The following is a 21,429-nucleotide window of genomic DNA, read 5'->3' as shown; positions in this document are numbered from 1 at the left end:
TTTTTTAAATATTTTATTTATTATTTTTATTTTATGTGTATGAGTGTTATGCCTGCATGTAGATAAGTGCACTGGAGTCGTGCAATGCCCGTGGAGCACAGAAGAGGCTGTCAGATCCCCTGGAACTGAAGTTATGGACAGCTGTTAGCCACCATACGGGTGCTGGGATTCAAACCCGGGTCTTATGCAAGCAGTGTTCTTAACCGTTGAGCCATCTCTCCGGCCCTCATGATATTTAAATTTTTAAATATTTTATTTACTACTATACAGGTGTGTATGGTGTATGTGTGGGTGAGTGCACTCATGCTACTCCAAGTATGTGGAGGTCAAAGGATAACTTTTAGGAATCAGTTCTTTCCTTCCAGCATGGGTTCCAGGAATCAAACTTAAACCATCAGATTTCTGCAGCAAGTGTTCTACCTTTACTGAGCCATCTTGCCAGCCCATCCCTGATTTAAGATTCTAGTTTAAAACAATTCAAATGGGCTGCAAATGAAGCTAAGTGGCATAGTGGTTTATTATGAAATAGTAAACAGGCATGATGGCACACACCTGTAATATAAAAAACTTGGGAGTTTGAAGCAAGAGGTTCCAGAGTTTGAAGCCAGCCTGAGTAACATAGCAAGACTCTGACTCGAAAAAAAGAAAAGAATTAAAATAGAGATATGGACAAAGGCTTGAGAAAGGCAAGGTATGAAACTGCATACACAATCTAAGTATACCTATATAACACACGACCATGCACAAGGGAGAAAAACACCCAGCATCATGATGCTAATAGTAACTTCATGGTCTACAAATAATGGTTTTATGTGTTTTTCAAATTCTCTTCAATATGGTAATATTATTTTAATAACACGTAAGTTGGGCATGGTGACTCATCTCTATGATCTCATCACTCAGGAGACTAGAGCAGGAGGATTTTTTGAGTTCAAAACTGGCCTGGGAAACCCACAGAGACCCTATCTCAAAACAAAACAAGAATTAAAACCATTCCTAAACTTTTATTTATTTTGCGTCTGTGTGTATAGGCACATGTGGAGGTCAGAGCACAACTTGAAGGAGTCAGTTCTCTCCTTCCTCCATGTGGGTGCCAGGTACTGAACTCAAGTTGTTAGGTTTGCGGGCACATACCTTTACCCTCTAAGCCATGTTGCCAGTCCAAAAAAATTTTTTGATTAACATTTAAAACATTAAAATATTTTGATAGTTGAGAACCCTACAAACACTAGCTCTCAAGACTTTCATCTGAGGGACTGGAGAGATGGCTCAGCAATTAAGAGCACCAGCTGCTCTTCCAGAGGACCTGGGTTTGGTTCCCAGCACTACATGGTGGCTAACAATAGCCTGTAACTCCAGTTCCAAGGGATCCGATGCCCTCTTTTGGCCTCCACAGGTTTGCCAAAATGATGCACTTATATACATGCAGGCAAAACACCAATACATATAAAATATATAAATAAGAATCACATCTGAGAATTTTTTAAAAGGCTTTGTTTACAGGTGAATATACACAGAACCGCCATTTTACACCCTAGGAAATTAAAAAGCAATAAGGGAAATCATTTTGTGGAGTAACCTCCAGGGCACAGGAAAAATAAAATAGATCAGTAATTAGTCCTTCCCTGTTCCGCCCACACCCATACCTTATATCTCTTAACTTGAACCATCCTGCAAAAAGCTAGCTCCATGTAGTTAGGACAAGTCTTCTGAAGAATCGTAACCAACTCACCTATGTAATCTGGGTATGTTCCATAGGCAAACAGGTTCAGCAACTGTAAATATGCAGCATTAGCTCCTTCTGCAAGCTGAGGAGGAAAAACAAAATTCACCACGCATCAAACTTCCACCAACTACTACAATACTCTAATGGAGGTAACCAGGTACCAAAGACGCTATGGCCATTTATTCTGTATTGTTTGATTAGGTGGCCCCTGAGGTCCTTTCAAATTCTGGTTCTTGGGAAAAAAAACTAAAGGAGATCATTCCCAAACTGAATCTTTCTTCCTCCCTCGGAAAGACATTTTACTCCACACCTAACATGCTCTCTCCTCCCTTCTTTCCCTTCCCTCCCTTCCTCTCTCTGTCTCCCACCCTACCACAGAGATTTATGCACTAGAAGCAGTTTAAGTTTTCTGAAGATTCCCTTGCCTAAAGCAAATACTGGCCAGGTGTGGTAGCAAATGCCTTTAATCCCAGCATTTGGGAGGCAGAGGAAGGAGGATCTCTGTGAGTTCCTAGACCAGTCAGTGCTACATACTGAGACTTTGTCTAAAAGGAAAAACAAAAAACAAAAAACTGTTGGCTAAGAATGTAGCACAACTGGTAAAGTTTGTTTGCATGGACTACACAAGGCCTTGGGTTCAATCCCCAGCACTATATAAAGTGAGCATGATGGCTCAAGCCTGTAATTCCTGGTGGAGGCAGAGGATCAGGAGTTCAACATCAGCAGCAGTTACACAGTAAATTCAAAGTCAGCCTGGGTTACCTGAAAATAAGACCCTGTCTCAAAACAATTAACAAAATCCAAAAAATGCAGTGATCTTGGTTACATACCAACTCAATGTTTTGGGTTGTTTTTTTTTTTTATTCATTATTGTGTGTGCATGATGTGTATGTGGGGTTACATGTGCAGTGCACATGTGGCAGTCAGAGGACAGCTTTGTGGAAGAGTAACCCAAGATCATTGGGCTTGTGTGGCAAATGCCTTTACTCACTGAGCTATCTTGCCACCCCCCAACTTGGTATGTCAATACCCACTACTAATCCAAACTGAACAGAATTCATGGCTAGTTCCATGTTTCAGAACTATATATGAACTGTGAGCCCCAGAAATATTAGCACAGTATAAGGTATGGCAGAAAAGCCATACTGGAACAGAATACCAGCTTGCCCCAAATAAAAATTTTCATGGGGGAACTAGGGAGATGGCTCAGCAGTTAAGAGCACTGAGTGCTCTTGTAGAAGACCCGGGTTTGATTCCCAGCCCCTACATGGTGGCTAATGATTATCTGTAACTCCAATTCCAGAGGATCTGATGTTGTCTTCTGGCCCCTGTGGGTACTCATGCACATGGTGCACTTATATACATGCAGGCAAAACACTCATACACATAAATATAAAGAAATGTGAGACAGGATCTCACCATGTAGCCTTGGCTGGCCTAGAATTCAATAAGTAAACCAGGCTGGCCTTGGATTCAGAGAGATCTGCTTGCCTCTACTTCCCAAGCACTGGGATTAAAGGATTTATGCATGCATCACAATGCTTAGCACAAATAAGTCCTTAAAAAATAAATAACCTAGGAAACTTAGCAAAACACTGTCTCAAAATAAAGATTAGGACATAGTTCAGGGGCAGAGCATCTACTCAGCATGTACAAGGTCCTGGATTCAATCCCCAGTAACACACATACACACCCAAAAAAACACAACAAAAACACTTCTTCAACTTACTAAACTTCATAAGGTCAAAATAAGTAACAATACTATTCAACTTTATCGAAAATAAAAAGTTCCACTAACTACATCCATAATTTCAGACCACTGAAAAGCACCTAGCCTATTCCAGGCTCAAAAAATGAAAAACACAGCCAGGCACACACCTTTAGTCCCAGCACTCGGGAGGCAGCGGCAGGCAATCTCTGTGAGTTCAAGGCCAGCCTGGTCCTCATAGTGAGTTCTAGGCCAGCTGGGGCTACAGGGAGACCCAGTCTCAAAAAGACCAAAAAAAGAAAAACAAAGAAAAAAGAAAAGAAAGGAAAACTGTAGGGAGATGAAGGTGATTTGCTTTGTTAAGCACTGCTAAGCACCAACACAAGAATACTTCCATCGACATTCTCAAGTTACCAGGAACTTCTTGAAGCCCCTGAATCAGAGTGGAAGAGATTTGGTAAAGATCACTGAATCTTGCCCTCACCTTTCCCACAGACATTTATAAAGCTAACTGGAATGGACTATTCTCTCTACAGCGGATACTCCAAAACTTCTCTCATGGGCCTAAATCAATAAGGTTTTGCCAGATTATTTATCATCTATTCCCTCTTAGCCCATTTTCGGCAATCACAAAAACAAGTACTTGGCATATTCATTCAGGCTTTTCATAAATCTGAAGAAACATTACAATTAGCTTTTCTGTTGGAAAATTAGCCTAGCCAGGCACAGTGACACACACCTGTAACCCCAGTACATAGAAGGTAGAGACAGAAGGAACAGGAAGTTCAAGATCAGCCTGGGCTAATCTTTTTTTTTTTCAAAAAAAAAATAAAAAACAAGAAAAACCTCTAGCTCTCAAATCTTCCTCAAAGAACTGTTTATTATCCATCTACAGTAAAGTGAACTTTTACAGAAAGCCTACTATGAGTCAGGCTACTTACTCAGCTGCAAGGAAACTATGGTGAGCCCAGGAGAGCTGACCCTCACAGACCTTAGTGTAACAAAGACAGGCACTAAATACCTGGGGCACACGCCATTATTCCCAGCACTTTAGAGGCAGAGGCAAGTGGATCTCTGTGAGTTTGAGGCCAGCCTGGTCTACATAGAGAGTTTCAGGCCAGCTAGGGCTACACAGTAAGACCATGTCACAAAGAAAAAAAAGTGAGGCCAAAAGTGGAGCTCAATTGGTACAGTATTTTCCTAGCATACATGGAGGAAGCCCTAGGTTCAATCACATAAAACTAGGTGTGGTAGTACATGCATGTAACCTCAGAACTTAGGATAGGGAGGCAAGAGGATCAAAAATTCAACCTCAACTACACAGTAAGTTCAAGGCCAGGCTAGGATACATAAGATCCTGTCTCAAGGGGCTGGAGAGATGGCTCAGCGGTTAAGAACACTGGCTGTTCTTGCAGAAGACCCAGGTTCGAATCCCAGTAGCCATATGGCAACTCACAACTGTCCATGCTCCAGTTCCAGGGGATCTGGCAGCCTCTTCTGTCCTCCATGGGTATTGCATGACATGGGTGCACTTAGCTACATACAGGCAATACACGCATACACATAAAATAAAAATAATAAATAAAGTATTTTTAAAAAGACCCTGTCTCAAAAAATAAAATTAAATAAATAATAATAATAAAAATGGGTCTCATGCCCGGCATGGTGGTGCACGCCTTTAATCCCAGCACTCTGGAGGCAGAGGCAGGCGGATCTCTGTGACTTTGAGGCCACCCTGGTCTACACAGTGAGTTCCAAGCCAGCTGGGGCTACAGGAAAACTCTGTCTCAAAAAAAAAAAAAGTGTCTCTCTTCCTACCTCTGGCCATGAGAGGATGAAGAGCATGTGTGGGAGGGTCACAGGGAACTGCTCTAGCTTCCTGATTCACAGAAATAAATAGACATAGCATTGAGTCCAATAACCTGAAGGCCCAGAGCTCAGGGAATGAACTATGGGAGTGAAGTAGGCAGTAGACAGCAAAGGTAGCATGGTAGCTATGAAGGTGAGCCAGCCAACACCTACATACAGATCATCACCAAGGACACCAGGGCCATTCTCAGCAGCACAGTAAATGAATAAAATGTACCTCTGCCTAGAACTGTCTACAGTGGCCATTCATACAGACAGCACCATCCTGACAGCAGAAGCCCATGATGGCAAAGGGAGCCCCACCAACACGTCACAATCCCTGAGAACTCCCCTCTGAAGTCATGAAGATGCTTATTACACTTTTCTCAAATAAACAAATAAAACATGTATCTACAGTGAGAAGTAGAGGTTGAGAAGCATAAATTGCTTTATATCTCTCTGGTCCACCTAGTTATTCCTCAACAAATCTTCTAATTTTTAAGGTATAATGACCAAAAACTACAACAATCCAGCATTTATAACACTACTTTGTACCAGATCATTTGGACTTTTTTACTACCTTTCACACAACTAACAACAAAATCTAATTTTACCCAAGGTCAGAGGGAATACTGAACAAAAGGAGCCTAAGTCATCATCCTTGACCTCTTCCCCCCACACTCAATTCCCATCTCTCCATTAACAGGGTCCCTCACAGGTCCACAGTACTTCAGCAGTGAAATTCCCTGGAAACCTGGAGAATCAGAAAGGCTTTGCACAAAGCTAGAGAAACTGTTTGGAAACCACTCACCTCCTGAACATTGGCCAGCTCCAGCAATTCTCCAAACACATATACTCCGGGAGCCTCCAGCACCTGGCCTATGAGAGTGGTGAGGGCTGAGCCACTGGTACCTTTGGCTAATAAAATAAACTGCTCCAGAAGGTTACTTGAGGGTTTCTGTTCACCTGCCATTCTCTGGCTTTGAAATCTGTTCAAAAGGAAAAGTGGGTAAGTCATTCTGCCTTCTTTCCAAAGTCTGTATTTAATGCTGGATCAGACAACAGAATGCTTTAATTTTACAGTGTTCGTAAGACAGTTTCTGAATCTAGATACAATGACCACTTTGTGAGATGGGCAGAATCCAGCCTAGAATTAGAGGGATTTTGCCCTCAATTCTGAAGTTTTTCTGAAACACACCTTCTAAAAGATACTTCCTGTCTGTTCTCATAGAAACATCACCTTCTAAGTCCTTAAAGCTGACCAGGATTTAAAGAAACACATAGGAGTTTCCTCATATGTTTTTTATCTATCTCATCTATAGGCTCTAGTTAAGAAAGAACATTCCCATACGCACAGACTATTTTGTCATTAGACTCTAATCTACAGCCAGACACAGATCAGAAACACTTCATTTAATCAAAACCCCATTTAAGGCTCCATAGTAAAATGGTATTTAGTATACTCAAGACCCTAGGTTACTACCTCAGCAATGCAAGAAAACCAAATGTCATTTAAGCATGAGAAAAGATGGAAAACAGTTATGAAAATAAACAACAATTCAAACTATGAAAATATGTTTTTCAAGTCTACAGGGAAATCTCTCTATTTGGCCTCCTATTGATACATGGTATTTTACCAAACATGATATCAGAATTTGTACAAAATCTTAATAACAAGCTGGGCACAGTGATGCTCGCCTTTAATCCTAGCACATGGGAGGCAGAGGCAGGTGGCTCTTGGTGCGAGGCAGGTGGCTCTCGGTGCAATCCAGGCCAGCCTGGTCTCCATAGCCGAGTTCCAGGCCAGCTGTGGCTATAGGGAGACCCTATCTCAAAAAGACCACAACAAAAAACAAAATCTTAACAGAATTTAAAAATATTGTATTGCCATCAAGACAGGTACAGAAGGGTTCCTCAATTGTGTACCATATGTTGAACATGGATGGATTCTACAGGAGTCCCACTTAAGACCTGTCTCCTCAAATGATACACATTTGAGAATGTGACAAAATGGGGAAAAAAGAAGTGTACATATAATAGAGTGAAGCAAAGAACAGTTCAAAGAATAGTTTGGTACAAGAGAAACTAAGTTTTCCCCTGGGGTTAGGCACGACCCTTTCAGGGTATTAGGAAAAAAGTATGTTGTCTCACTTAGGGTTGATTACCTAAGGTCCTGTCTATCAGAAACAATAAAGTGAAGGACTAGGGAACAGAGGGTTCTGAGGAAAGAGGAAAGCGGAGAAAGGGAAGTGAGAAGAGAGGGGCGAGGAAGGGGAGAAGAGGAAGACAGGTGACCTGGTTAAACAAAACCAAGTGGACACACCCCAAGAGTCAGATGGGGCTCTCAGCCCCGAGACTAAATTGAAGGAGATGGGTGGAAAGGAGGTGGGGATGAGGAGAAACTTCGGTCCCTCCCAAATATCTCAGCCTCAAAGGCAGAGCACGTGGGAGCAGAGTGTGGGAAGGTGAGAATCGTTTTCATCTGGAGTGGGAGGCTCCCTGCTGAGGCGGATGGGGACCCAGTGGAGGTGAAATGCCATCAGCGGAGGCGCTATTGGATGGACCAGAGACGGTGAAAGGGGGCATCCGCTGCGGAAAGGGGCTTGGCGAGTACAGCCACCACCCGGAAGGTGAGAGTCGCAAGCTGGGGCGGACCTCAAGGCCCAGGACTTGCTCCTGGCCGGTGGCTTGGGGTGAGGGGCCGCCCGGCGCGCTCCCTAGGGCGGGGGCGGGGCGGCGTGGTCGGCGCCTTTCCAGGCTGCAGGCGCGAATCCCGAGGTCCAGCCTAGACAGGTGCGTCGGCCCCAGCGTGGCCTGCCCTCTCGCCGTCCCCTACCTGTGAGCGCGGACTTTCTGTCCTCTTTGTCGGGGGCTCGGCCTCCCGGAGCCTGCCTGCAGGTTGTCAAGCGTCCATGACCGGCCCGGCGTCCGGCGCTTTTCTGTCTCCGCCGACCCGTCACTAGTGCTGTTCCCCCGGAACCTTCCCACCGCTGCACTCGAGTTCCGCCCACACAAGGTTCCCCCAGTCACTTTAACAACCTCAGCCTTTCAGTGAGACCAAGGTGGGAGAAGAGGGTCACCACCAGGCTGCAGACCCCGGAACTGGGCCGAAAGGCAAGTAAAAGAAGGGGCCAAAGGAAAAGAATGCGACCTAGGCGATTCTGGGGCCCATATCATAGGTGTCGCCATTATCATCCCGGGCCAGAAAACCACCCCTTTAGTAACTGCAGCCTCCCTTGGGTTCTGAGAAACATTAAGCCTAAAAGCCAACTACCGTTTATTGAACTACTTTTCCATGTGCCAGGTGCTGTCCATATATTATCTCACTGAATTCTCATAAAACTGTGATCTGTATAAAATAGTCCCATTTTCTAGGTATGCTAAAGCCAAAAGTTCAAGTCAGTAAGTGGCAACGTTGGAATCCAGACTCTTGGAAGTCAAAGACCATGTTCCTGACCTCTATTCCAGAATTTTTTTTTAATATTTTATTTACTAGGGTATGCGTGTATTGCCTGCATGTAGGTAAGTGCACCGGTGTCGTGCAATGCCGGCAGAGGAGAGAAGAGGCCGTCAGATCTCCTGGAACTGTTATGGACAGTTGTTAGTTGCCATGTGGGTGCTGGGATTCAAGAACAATCAGTGTGCTTAACTGCTGAGCCGTCTCTCCAGCCCTGGAAAATGTTTTTTAAAAGCTGATGAATTGGGCCAGTAACACTGGGTCTGTGAGCAAAATATTATTTGTGTCATTGCATTTGGTGCCCTGAAAAGATAGCCAATAAATGACATGAAATTGAGTTAAATGGATTTGTTTCTTCAGAGTATATGCCTCAAACTTTCATATTCTGAAGACAAGAAAAAGAGCCCTATTTACCTCTGTGCATTAGCATGCACAAATCACAAATCGGAAAGGGCAGGTATGAAGGGGGCTATCACCAACCAGTTCTTTTTTTTTTTTTTTTTTTTGGCCCTTTTTTTGAGACAGGTCTCCCTGTAGCCCCAGCTGACCTGGAACTCACTACGTAGACCAGGCTGGCCTTGTACTCACAGAGATCTGTCTGCCTCTGCCTCCCAAGTGCTGGGATTAAAGGCATGTGCCACGAAGCCCAGTCATTCATTTTTTTTTTAATTAGCATTGAGGAGCCAGAGAGATGATTCATTGGTTAAGAGCACTGTCTGTGCTTGCAGAGGAAGTGGATTTGGTTCCCAGCACCCACATGGTGACTAGCAACCCTCCTTAACTCCAGTTCCAGGGGATCTGATGTCCTCTTCTGGCCTTCATGGATACTACATACATGTAATGCATTTACATACATGCCAGCAAAACATTCATACACATATAAATAAAAATAAGTTTTAAAAATTGACCAAAGAATTAGTATCCATAGGCGGCTATATGAAGATAAAACAAAATATTTGCCCTCAAAAAGCTCCAATGTATTAAGTGCCATGAGAAAGGACATCATTTTGGAAGCACAGATGGGGGGGAACTAGCTATTTTACAATCAAAAAGGGGAAGAAGGGGCTGGAGAGATGGCTCAGTGGTTAAGTGCACTGACTGCTCTTGCAGAGGACCCAGGTTCGATTCCAGTACCCACATGGCAGCTACAAACCATCTTTAACTCCAGTTCCAGGGGAATCTGAAGCCCTCTTCTGAGCATTGCACAACACAGGTGCACTTACCTACATGCAGGCAATACATGCACACACATAAAATAAAAATAATAAATGAAATTTTAAAAAAAAAAGAGGGGGAAGAAGCCTGGTGTGGTGGCTTTAATCCCAGCACTCAGGAGGTAGAAGCAGGCAGATCTCTGTGAGTTCAAGGCCAGCCTGGTCTACATACAGAGTCCCAGGCCAGCTGGGGCTACAGGAAGATCCTGTCTCAAAAGGACCAAAAAAAAGGGGGGGTGCAGATATAGTGGCTTGCACTGTGCAACATACGCTGATAGAAAAAAAAAAAATCTTGAGTGGCTGGAACCCAGGGCTCAGGTGTGAGAAATGAGAAGTGTGCTAGAGACAGGTCATTAAGAGTCTGGGAAGCAGGTCTGGAGAGATGGCTCAGTGGTTAAGAGTAATGGCTGCTCTTACAGAGGACCTGGATTTGGTTCCCAGCACCCATGTAGCAGCTAACAGTAATCCATAACTCCAGTTCCAGGGGATCCAACCCCCTCTTCTGGACTCTACAGGCGGTGTATGCAGGCAAAACACTCATATACACAAAATAAAAATAAATCAAATAAATTTTAGTCAGACATGCACTCAGGAGGCAGAGGCAGTCAGATCTCTGTGAGATGGAGGCTACTGGTCTACATAGTGAGTTCCAGGCCAATTGGGGCTACAGGGAGAACATGTCTCAAGGAAAAAAAAAAAAAAAAGGAGTCTGGGAATCCACATGCCACGAACTATAATCAGCACAAATCTAAAGCAAAGTCTCCACCTTGGAAAGCTCACACTTCCTGGGAGGACATCGATATATTGGGGGGGGGGGTAGCCACAGGCACCCTGGGGGATCCAGTAAGGATATCCTGACTGTGGCCTAAGGGAAAGGTGTTTTAGGGTAAAGCATCTGGAAGAGGTGAGGCTTGAGTACAATCTGGGAGGTTGAGCAAGCAAATCACAAAGAGCATAAGCCAGATGCAAAAGTTTTCATTTCATTTTCTCTTAAGGACACTGGGTATGCTTAGGGTTTAGGCTTAGAAAAAGTATAACTGTCACTTTGGAATGATCACACTAGGTGCCATGGGAATAGATTGGATGCACAGAGAACTGAAGGCGAGGAAACCCATGACTGGTTTACTCTAGATTAGAGGCTGGGCGATCTTGAACAAAAGTTATAGCAGTTGGAGATGAAAAAGTAGTAACACATGGGGCTGGAGCAATGGCTCGGCAGTTAAGAACACTGACTGTTCTTCCAGAAGACCAGGGATTCAAATCCCAGCACCCACATGGAGGCTAACAACTGTCTATAACTCCAGTTCCAGGGTATCTGACGCCCTCTTCTGTCCTCTGCAGGCATTGCATGACCCAGGAGCACTTACATACATGCAGGCAATACGTACATATGCATAAAAATAATAAAATATTTTTAAATAAAAGAAAGAAAGAAAAGGAGCACTGTTGGAGACATTTAAAAGACTTAGTGACCAGCTGCAAGATAAGGGGAGGAGGACACTGGGGCTTCTGGCTGCAGAAACTAGGGCTGCCTGGAGGTGCTACTAAGTGCACAGGGCAGCACAGGAAAGGAGGAAGCTCTGAGGATGTAAGGAGAACTGAATGCAATTTGAGTTCATAAATATTCTGGCAGTGCTTCTGCTTTCTACAGAATAGTCCTGACTCTATAGCTATAGTTAAAACCATTCCCAGTGTGCGCTCTTCCTAATCCTTCCATCTTGTCTCACCCACCCCTGTCACTAAGCCTCCCGAGTCCAGCAGGATTAGAAGAAGCTGAGGCTTTCTCTTTCTTCTTTTTTGCAAAGTTCTTCTCTCATATTTTCCTGTAAAAATTCTGTGACCCCTGTGGTCAAAAATGTCTTAATTTCAGGCCGGGCGTGGTGGCACACACCTTTGATCCCAGCACTCAGGAGGCAGAGGCAGGCAGATCTCTGTGAGTTCAAGGCCACCCTGGTCTACATAGTGAGTTCCAGGACAGCTGGGGCTACAGAGAGACCCTGTCTCAAAAAGATAAAAAAAAAAAAGTCTTAATTTCAATGCAAGGGCATTCTACAAAAGAAAACACTAAACTATTACATTACATTACATTACATTACATTACATTAGAAGTTTTTGTTGTAGGCAGTACTTTAGTTACTGCTCAGTCAGCTGCTCCCTTGCAGTGTACACAATACATTTTTCTTTCTTCGAAAAAAATCTGGCCAAGTGTGGTGGCACAAGCCTTTAGTTCCAGGACTTGGGAGGTAGACGCAGGCAGATCTCTGTGAGTTCAAGGCCAGCCTGATCTACATAGTAAGTTCTAGGCCACCTGTGCCTACAGAGAGACCTTGTCTTAAAAAAAATTGAACTAGGAGTGTAGGTCAGTGGCAAAGCACTTGCCTAGCACAAGCAAAGCCCTGCATTTGATCCCCAGTACTGAGACAACAGCAAAAAGGAGAGCATATCTATTCAAGACACCAATAAGAGGATGAAAAGATGAGCCACAGCCTTGGAAAAGACATTTGTAAAGCACATGTCAGATGAAGAAGTCTGTACTCAAACTATATAAAGAACCACAAGTCAGTAACAAGTAAATAAGATAAATAAATAAATGCCTTTTTTATTTGTCATTTTGAGACAGGGTCTCCCTGTAGCCCCAGCTGACAGGGAACTCGCTATGCAGACCAGGCTGGCCTCAAACTCACAGAGGTCTGCCTGCTTCTGCCTCCCACGTGCTGGGATTAAAGGCGTGCGCCACCACGCCAGGCCATTTTTATAACATCTTTTGCAAGAGTTAGAGTCTAGTACAGAGTTTCAGAACTGGTCATATACACACATCAACAATGGGAACTGTATACCTAAGACTCACAAAACATAGTGGAACAAGGAGTAGAGATAATACTAATGCATCTGTCAACTCTCACTAGTGAAGCTTCCTCATTCAACAGAGTGTGGTAAACAGAAAAGACCACAACTGACTGGCTAAGATGTAGAGAATAAGAGACTGCAGAGTGTGCATCCCTGGATAGGACTCCTATATTAAACCTCACTCACCCATGGCTCAGGGACCATTGCAGAAGAGGAGGCAGAAAGATTTTAAGAGCCAGGGGTGGTGCATGACAATAAGGAAACTGAGTCTTACAGGCTCCTGGGAACTTGCTCTTATGAACTTACAATAGTGACAGCATCCACAAGACCCATGAAGACTCAATCAGATAAAAAAATAGCATAGAACTGGGGAAATGGGCAGGAGGCCCCAATCTTAGTTGAGGAACTATTGGAAGCTGATCACTACTGAGTGAGGGAGAGTTAATATTCTTTAAAGGAGTAAATGCTGGATAGGCTGAACAGACTTCAGGGGATGAACTCACACCAAGAAAAAGCTGGATACACAAACTTGACTCCATAGGCTTTAGCATTTAAGACAGAATGTGTGAAATCCCATGGGCATTATATGGGGAGGTGCAGGTCTAAATATGGTTAAAATGTATTGTATGAAATCCACAAAAATTCAACAAATATACAAAAATAATTTTTATAATAAAATAAAACGAAATAAATGCCTAATTTTAAAAACTGGGCAAAACACTTAAATAGGCACTTGACAAGAACACACTGAAATCACTGATTAGCATATGAAAAGGGGATCAACATCAGACAATTCTAAATAATAAAATACCACATGTATCCAAAATGGCTAAAATCAAAAAGACTGATGACAAACACCCAGCAATAACAAGGATGAGCAGCAACACATCGTGCAAAGGCCTAAAGTCTACAATCACTTTGGAAAACTGGCAATATCTTCTATCACAGGTCATATGCATACTCTAAGGGTAACCATTTCTTTCCTAAAGTCTGTGCAACAGGCCCACAAAAAACAGCATTTAAGAATGCTCATTTAAGAATGGGTCTGTTATGAGCCAGGCATGGTGGCACAAGCCTTTAAGCCCAGCACTTGGGAAGCAGAGGCAGGCGGATCTTTGTGAGTTCAAGGCCAGCCTGGTCTACATAGTGAGTTCCAGGACAGCTGAGGCTACAGGGAACCGCTGTCTCAAAAAGACCAAAAAAAAAAAGCTGGGCATGGTGTCACATGCCTTTAATCCCAGCACTTGGGAGGCAGAGGCAGGTGGATTTCTGTGAGTTTGAGGCTAGCATGGTCTACATAGTGAGTTCCAGACCAGCTGAGGTTACAGGGGGACCGTCTCAAAAAAAAAAAGAATGTGTCTATGTTATGATAAAACCCAGATGCCCACCAACTTTAGAAGGGATGAATTGTGTGGCATATACATATACACACAACAGAATACATTTGCCAACTGAAAAAAAATGTACAAATATGAAAATAGATGAACAAAAAAGCTAGGCATATACTATGCACATTCTATAAATACATTTAAATGAAATTCAAGTACAGACAAAACATTGATTGCCATAAAATCAGAAGAGTGGTCAGATGTGAGGATTCAGTACTGATTGGGAATGGGCATAACGAGGGCTGGAAATGTGCTCTATCTTGATTTGGGTGGTAGTGATGGGTGTAAACTTGAATTGGCCTCTCACCACATGCATAATATACCTCTGTAACAAAGACAATCAAGGATAAAAACTTATTAACATAGAAAGAAAAAAATGAGACTTATCGTTCAAGTTGAAATGCTATTTCCTCCATAAACTTTTGCCAGCGACTATAAATCAGGACCATGGCATTCTACACTTGATCTTAGCCCAAAGGCCAAGAAGTGATCCATTTATCTTTTTAAATATGTTTTATTTATTTTTATATGTTTGAGTATTTTGCCTGCATCTATGTAAGTGCACCCATGTGTGCAATGCTCATGGAGGCCAGAAGGCATCAGATCCCCTGGAACTGGAGTTCCAGAAGGTTGTTAGTTGCCATGTGGGTACTGGGTACAGAACCTAGGTGATCTGCAACATCAGCCAGTGCTCTTAACCGTTAACTGCTGAGCTATCTCTCCTCTCTTGAGCCCTTGGTGTCTTTTTTAAAATGCCATTTATCAACTCCAGCTTGAATCTTATCTCCCTAAACAGTTATCTTCCAAATATTAGTGATCATATCTTTCACCTAACTCAGTAACTGGCAAAAGATGAAAATGTTTGCTGAATTACACGAAAGAAAAAAAAAAATGGGTGGGTGATCTGATGGGTAGAAGTTGGGGCGGCAACAAGAAAGCCTAGGAAAGGGCATAGGTGGGTTAAACCAATCTTGCCTACTTTCTGAAAATCACATTAAATGTCACCTTGAGTGACAAAGAAAAAAACAAGTCAAAACACCAAGACCTGGCTAGATTGAGGATAAGCAACTATAACCCTTCTCACTTGCAGGAAATCCACCAAATAAATGCTTACCTATCCTCTGAGAGTTTCGACCCTAGCTGAGAAAACTTCATCAAGGAGAAAAACAATCACATTGTCATGCTGCTAAAAATATCCTGTCCCTAGTGTAGTGAGACGAGACTAGACTGCAGGTCAGTATATATAACGCCAAATTCTAAGTCTATCAACTTGCTGTGATCTGTGGCCAACCTCTTTGCCTCTTTGGGCCTCAATTTCCTCATATTTAAAAAGAAAAGAAAAAAAAATAGATCGGATTAGCAAATTCTTTGAAGTCTCTTTCTGAACTGACAGAGAGTTTACAATCGATAGCTCCCCAAGTCCAACTAAGAACACAATAGAAACCCTGCAAAACACGTAAAATGCGCCCCAGGCTAACAAACGAGCAGGGTTTGAGGAAGTCGCTGTGTTCTTTCATGGTTTAATCAGTGTTTTTGTTAATTGTTTGCAGTCTTACCAGGGTTCGCAGGAGACTTCTGAGTTCCATGTAAACAGAAGTTGACTCTCGGTGGGCTGTCATCTCTTCAGGGTGAAAGGGGACCTTACCGCCTGGTTTCAAGTCTCTGCATTCAGAAACCAACCCCGCAGACCGGGTCTGAATTGGCGCACAGTGCGCGGCACACTCGTGTCTAAGTTAGAGACCGAGCGCAAGGACTGCTGGGACTTGTAGTCCTTGGCCTCTGGTGGTGTGCTGGGATTTGTGGTCGCCCAGGCCTCCTCGGATGCTGGGAAATGTAGTTTCCGCCACTTCGCCCAGCGCAACCAGCCGCGCTCTCAGACAGCTAAAGCACCCTTCGAGCCTTGGAGGATTTCAGGCCACCTCTCCGCTGGGGCAAACTCTAGGCAACAACACGAATGCAAATCCTGTCCTATAGGACTTCTTGGGGCGGGCCTTTCCCACTGACGCTCTCCAGCCTCCAGCGAAGCCGCTAAGCGTTTCTATTGGCTGTTCGGGATACCAATCTCCGAGGCTGGCTTGCCATTGGCTTGAAGGCTGGTGCTCCGCGGCTAGAGGGAAGGAGAAGGGATCAGGAGCGGGAGCTGAGAGGAGGGAGAGGCCGGTTCGGGTCTGGCCGTCGCCGCTACTCGCCGGAGGTGTCCTGGCCGGACTGCGGCTTGGTCCTCGTTTCCCGGGCACCGTCTGCGAGGCCCCGCCGAGCCAGCGTGGGAGAGCCGCAGGCGGCGGCCGCCGCATCATGTCAGCCAAGGACGAGCGGGCCAGGGATATCCTGAGAGGCTTCAAACTGTATCCGCCCGGGAGCAGGGGCGGGGCCGGGAGGACTCGGAGGAGACGGTGGCTCGGTGCGGAGCGGGGCCTGTGGCCGGGGCGCCCGGTGGGCACCCGGGAAGAAGGGTGACGAGAGGGGTTAGGGAGAGGCGCGCCGCGGCCCGGGCGGGACCGAGGTAGGGAGACGGGCACAGGGCGCCCTGAGGGGGGAAGGGGACATTGGCGGAGCCTCGGGGGGTGGAGGCGGAGGAGCCCAGGACCAGGCGGTGAGAGTCGTTGGCCTCCTAAGCCGGTGTCCCGGAGGTCGGCAGGGGCTCGAGATCCGGCCCTGGCCGGAGGCCAGCAGGGGGATGCGGCCCGCGCGCTAGGGCTGAGGGGGCGCGGTGTGCTGGCCTCCCAGCCTACCTGCGAGCATCTTTGGCGGGAAGCCCACGGGGGAGCAAGGGAAAGCGACTCTGAGCGAGTGACCTCGAGTGAGATATATGCGGATGCTCCCAGGGACTCCACCCCACTCCCCTCACCCTCCCACACACACACACCCCGTCCTGTTAACTTCTCTTCCTCACTTGTGGCTTCTTCCAGGACTGGAGTTAGTGGGGAAAGAGAAGTCCCACATCGACCCCATCATAACTCTTTTTTGGAGCTTTCCATGTTCCCTTCTTTCCTCAACTTCTCAGTTCTCTTCTGTCTAGGAAGATGAGAACCATGAGCATGTATGTGCGATGCCTTGAGGTACTTTAGTTTTGAACCGACCTGACAAAGGTATCGCTGTTCCTTGGTGTTGGTGTGGTAGCACCTAATTATAGTGGAGCTGTCCAGCAATTATTTGTTTGTGTTGAAGACACCGTAGGAAATATATAGTAGAATAAATCATTGCCTCTGCTGGACTTGATGTCCAATGCCTGAATCCCAACACTTGGGAGATGAAGGCAGGAGGATCATGACTTCACATCATCCTCAGCTACATAAGGGAGTTGGAGGCCAGCCTGGGCTACAGGAGACCCTGCCTCAAAAATAGGAAGAAAGGGGGAAGGAGGAGGAAGAAAAATCATTGCCTCCCGCCTGTTGTTGGGCCAGTTTTGCAACTTTTCAATGTAGTGAGGATGCTTTGTGCTTTGATGGAGTGTTTGTCACCATAAGATGCAGGTGCAGGGTATTCCAAGTTTGTGTTCTGCCAGCCTTAATCTCTGCTTGCATCCTTCTATAGAGTATGGAGTGTTAAGTTCTCTCAGTGAAATGGAGTCATCACTTACAGAGCTTGACCCTGGAGGTTTAGTAAAGTACTGTTCTCTAAGCAACCTGTTGCATCTTCACAATGTCCTTTTCACCTCTGCAATTTTTCATTGCTTTGCTGCAGTTGGAAACCAGGGTGATAGTAAATTTTAGAACACATAGTCAGATGTGATAGCTCATGCTCGTAATCCCAGCATTTGGTGGCCAAGGGAGGAAATTGTCATGAGTTCAAGACCAGTCTAGGCTATAAAATGAGTTCCAGACCAGCCAGCCTAGGTTACAGAGTGAGATCCTGTCTCAAAACAAACCACAATAAAAAAAAAACTCATGATGGGGAAAAAAGGTATAGGGGCTGGTGGTGTAGCTCAAGAGAGCACTTGCATTTGTGAGGTCTTGGACTCTATCCTGATCACCAGGGGAGAAAACAGGACAGGAAGTTTGGGGTACACAAATGAGATTCTCCAAATGGAAATGGACCTGCCCTGCTTGATTATTTATTTATTTATTAATTTTATTTTATTTTTTTTGGGGGGCAAACAAGCAAAGTTTATTGAGAAGTAAAGAAACATCTGCAGCTAGGAAGGAACTGGAAGATGAGTTGCCCCTCGCTATGGGTTTTCTGTTTTGTTTTGTTTTGTTGAGACAGAGTCTCGCGGTAGTCCCAGCTGGCCTGGAACTCACTATGTAGACCAGGCTATCCTCAAACACAGAGAGCTGAGTGCTGGGATTAAAGAACTGCACCACTATGCATGGCCCTGCTGTGTTTTTTAAAAACTGAAGACTGTATCATCTTTGCATACTGCCATTCATGATACACTTTCATCATCGATAGTGAAGTTTAGTAGCATTCTTACAGCTCCATGTACTTTTCTGTTTGTCTTTATAAGGGATCCCATAGGCAGGTAAGACTGAAATGTTAAAAAAGCAATGGTGTGGCCTTTAGTTTTCTCTAGAATAATTTATATTGTTAATGTGAGTGGTGGGGCTGGAGAGATGGTTCAGAGGTTAAGAGTGCTCACTGTTTCTCCAGAAGACCTGAGTTCAGTCCCCAGCAATCATGTCAGGTGGCTCACAACTGTCCATATTGCTAGTTCCAAGGGTTCTGACACCCTCTTCTGTGCTTCTGTGGGCATCAGGCATGCATGCATGCGTTACACATGTATACATACAGGCAAACACTCTTAACACATAAATTTTTTAAAAAACCATATGTACTGTGAACAATAAACCAAAGACTATGGGGAATTAAGAAATTTCAGAGGCAGCATTTTGTCTGATTATAATTAACATTACTGAACACAATGTTTGAAACAGATGAATACAACAGAAAACCTTTGACCTTGTCACCTTCACTCTTGATTCTTGAACCTGTTGAGAAAGAGGCTAAAGAGCAAATATGGAAAAGACTATAAAACAACATGTGTCCGCTTACTAGGAGGGCGAATTAACCACTTCAGTAATGATATTAGTACATCAGAAGGTGTTTTCAGGGAAAGTTTGACCTGAGCTGATTAACTTCTTCCATATAGAAGTTAGCGTGGGAGCAATGGAGTGCTCATCTTCTAGTATCCTTTATTGGCATCTGAAGATTAAGAGAGCATGGAAGGGGCTAGAGAGATGGCTCAGTAGTCAAGAACATTTCCTGTTCTTCCAGAAGGCCGTAGCTTACTTCCCAGCACCTATGTCGGGCGGCTAACAACCACCTGTACCTCCAGCTCCAGGGGACTCTAAAAGTAAATCTGAGAGAGAGAGAATTAGGAAGAAACTACTTGATCACTGTCCATCTTTTGTCAGGTAAATGTTTGTTCTGGACTTCCTTCAGAGTATTTGTTTCTGTCACTTATCACTACAAAAAGAAAGCACCATTATTTTCCCCTACCAACATTTGATAGTGCCTCGTTCTCCACACTGGCTTTTTTTTTGGGGGGGGAGGATTTTTATTTTATTTGAAAAGCAAATGATACCTTGTTTTCATTTGCATTCCTGCATCCCTAGCTCCCTGGAGAGAGAATATATAGTAGTTAAGGGCTATAGTACATTACCTGCATCAGATTTCTAGTCTTGTGTACCTGAGCAGTTTCTCTAAATGTTTGCCTCAATTTCCTTAGGTATAAAATGAGGCTAGCTAATGATAGTGCCTCTCTTATGGGCTATTGTGACAAGAAACGAGTTGATGTCTATGGTGATAAGACAGTGAGCCCTGTGTCTTGGCGATTTTTTTTGGCTTTTTGAGTCAGGGTCTCCCTGTAGCCACAGCTGACCTGAAACTCGCTATGTAGACCAGATTGGCCTCAATCTTACAGAGGTCCATGTCTTGGCAATTTTTTATTGTTGTTACTATTAAAGTTGCAAATCTCTCATGTTTGGCCATTTTATTTTCTTATTTGAACTGTTTATAACGTTGACCCATTTTACTATTGTTTATTTTTCTTGTTGCTTTGTGGATGTTAAGACTAAGGCATATGTATCAAGAGCTCAAGGCCTGCCACAACAACATGGTGAGCCCCTGCCTCAAACTTTTTAAAAAGGCATGGGAGCTGGGGAGCTCAGTAGTAGCAAACTTGCCTAGGTTCAGTCTTCAGTACTGAAAAAAAAAACAATATGCTGGCCAGGCATGGTGGTGCACGCCTTTGATCCCAGCACTTGGGAGGCAGAGGCAGGCGGATCTCTGTGAGGTCAAGGCCAGCCTGGTCTACATAGTGAGTTCCAGTCCTTTAGTACCAGCACTTGGGAGGCGAAGGCAGGCGGATCTCTGTGAGTTCAAGGCCAGCCTGGACTACATAGTGAGTTCAGGTCAGCTGGGACTACAGGGAGACCCTATCAAAAAAAAAAAAAAAAAAAAAAAAAAAAAAAAAAAAAATGCTGAAATACTTCCCAGAAGAAATAACCAGTAAGTAAATGAAAGATGTTCGACCTTATTAAAGCAATATGCTATCCTCTTATTGCAAATTAATTCACTTGGCAACTTTGGAGGGAGAAGAACACTCTGACTTGCTCTGTCGTGTTCTATATGGAGCTTCTCTATAGAGTACTTGATATGGCTCATTGACATGTAACTGCTGTAGAAAATAGGGCACATGGGGTAAGGCTGTAGATTCAGGCCTGCTTCTGCCTTATGATCTTCAGCATGGCACTCATGAGCATTATGCCCCAGTTTCCATAACTCATATTCTCACAGGATTGTTACGAGAATTAGATGAAATTTAAATTTAATACAGGATCAGACACCTAGTAAGTAATCAATAGTAACTGCAGTTATTCAGCCTATTAATAATGATGAATAATAACAGTAGTGGGCTAGAGATGGAGTTCAGCTAGTAGAGTGCTTGCCTAGCATGCACAAGGCCCTGGGTTTGTTCCATGACCACATAAATCAGGCATGATAGCACACTCCTGTAATAAGTCCTAGTGCTTTGGAGGTGGAGGCAGGAGAATCAGAAGTTCAAGGACATCTCAGCTACATACTGAATTCAAGGTCATCCTGGGCTACATGAGACCCTCTCTCAAAAAAAGTAATAATAGGGGCTGGAGAGCTGGCTCAGTGGTTAAGAGAACTAGGTGCTCTTCCAGAGGACCTGGATTCAGTTCCTAACACCCACATGATGGCTAAAAAAAATCTGTAATTACAATTCCAGAGGATTCAGTGCCCTCTTCTGGCCTCTTCAGGAATTACATGCATGG

At 44.3% G+C, this 21,429-nt stretch overlaps 2 protein-coding genes across 5 annotated transcripts in view; one reads left to right on the top strand and one right to left on the bottom strand.

Moving 5' to 3' along the window:
• The window catches only part of Cops7b (COP9 signalosome subunit 7B), a 36,953-nt gene extending 21,008 nt beyond the window's left edge, over nucleotides 1-15,945 (bottom strand). For 2 of the 4 annotated variants that reach the window (XM_008838079.2, XM_029565938.1), the window contains exons 1-3: nucleotides 8,119-8,243; nucleotides 6,094-6,271; nucleotides 1,733-1,808 (exon numbers count right to left, since the gene is read on the bottom strand). In XM_008838079.2, the coding sequence (XP_008836301.1) occupies nucleotides 1,733-1,808; nucleotides 6,094-6,255 (238 nt within the window). In that variant the 5' untranslated portion in view covers nucleotides 6,256-6,271; nucleotides 8,119-8,243. Of the gene's footprint in view, nucleotides 1-1,732; nucleotides 1,809-6,093; nucleotides 6,272-8,118; nucleotides 8,244-15,744 lie in introns of those variants that run through there. The other 2 variants (XM_008838080.3, XM_029565939.1) reach the window with 2 other exon arrangements.
• Nucleotides 15,946-16,225: 280 nt separating this feature from the next.
• Nucleotides 16,226-21,429, top strand: part of Pde6d (phosphodiesterase 6D) — a 53,372-nt gene continuing 48,168 nt past the window's right edge. The window contains exon 1 of the mRNA XM_008838077.2: nucleotides 16,226-16,533. Within this exon, the coding sequence (XP_008836299.1) occupies nucleotides 16,484-16,533 (50 nt within the window). The 5' untranslated portion in view covers nucleotides 16,226-16,483. The remainder of the gene's footprint in view (nucleotides 16,534-21,429) is intronic.

Source organism: Nannospalax galili, unplaced genomic scaffold (genome assembly GCF_000622305.1).
Source record: "Nannospalax galili isolate Female #2095 unplaced genomic scaffold, S.galili_v1.0 scaffold1138, whole genome shotgun sequence".
NCBI lineage: Eukaryota > Metazoa > Chordata > Mammalia > Rodentia > Spalacidae > Nannospalax > Nannospalax galili.
This window is presented reverse-complemented; position numbering and strand designations above follow the sequence as displayed.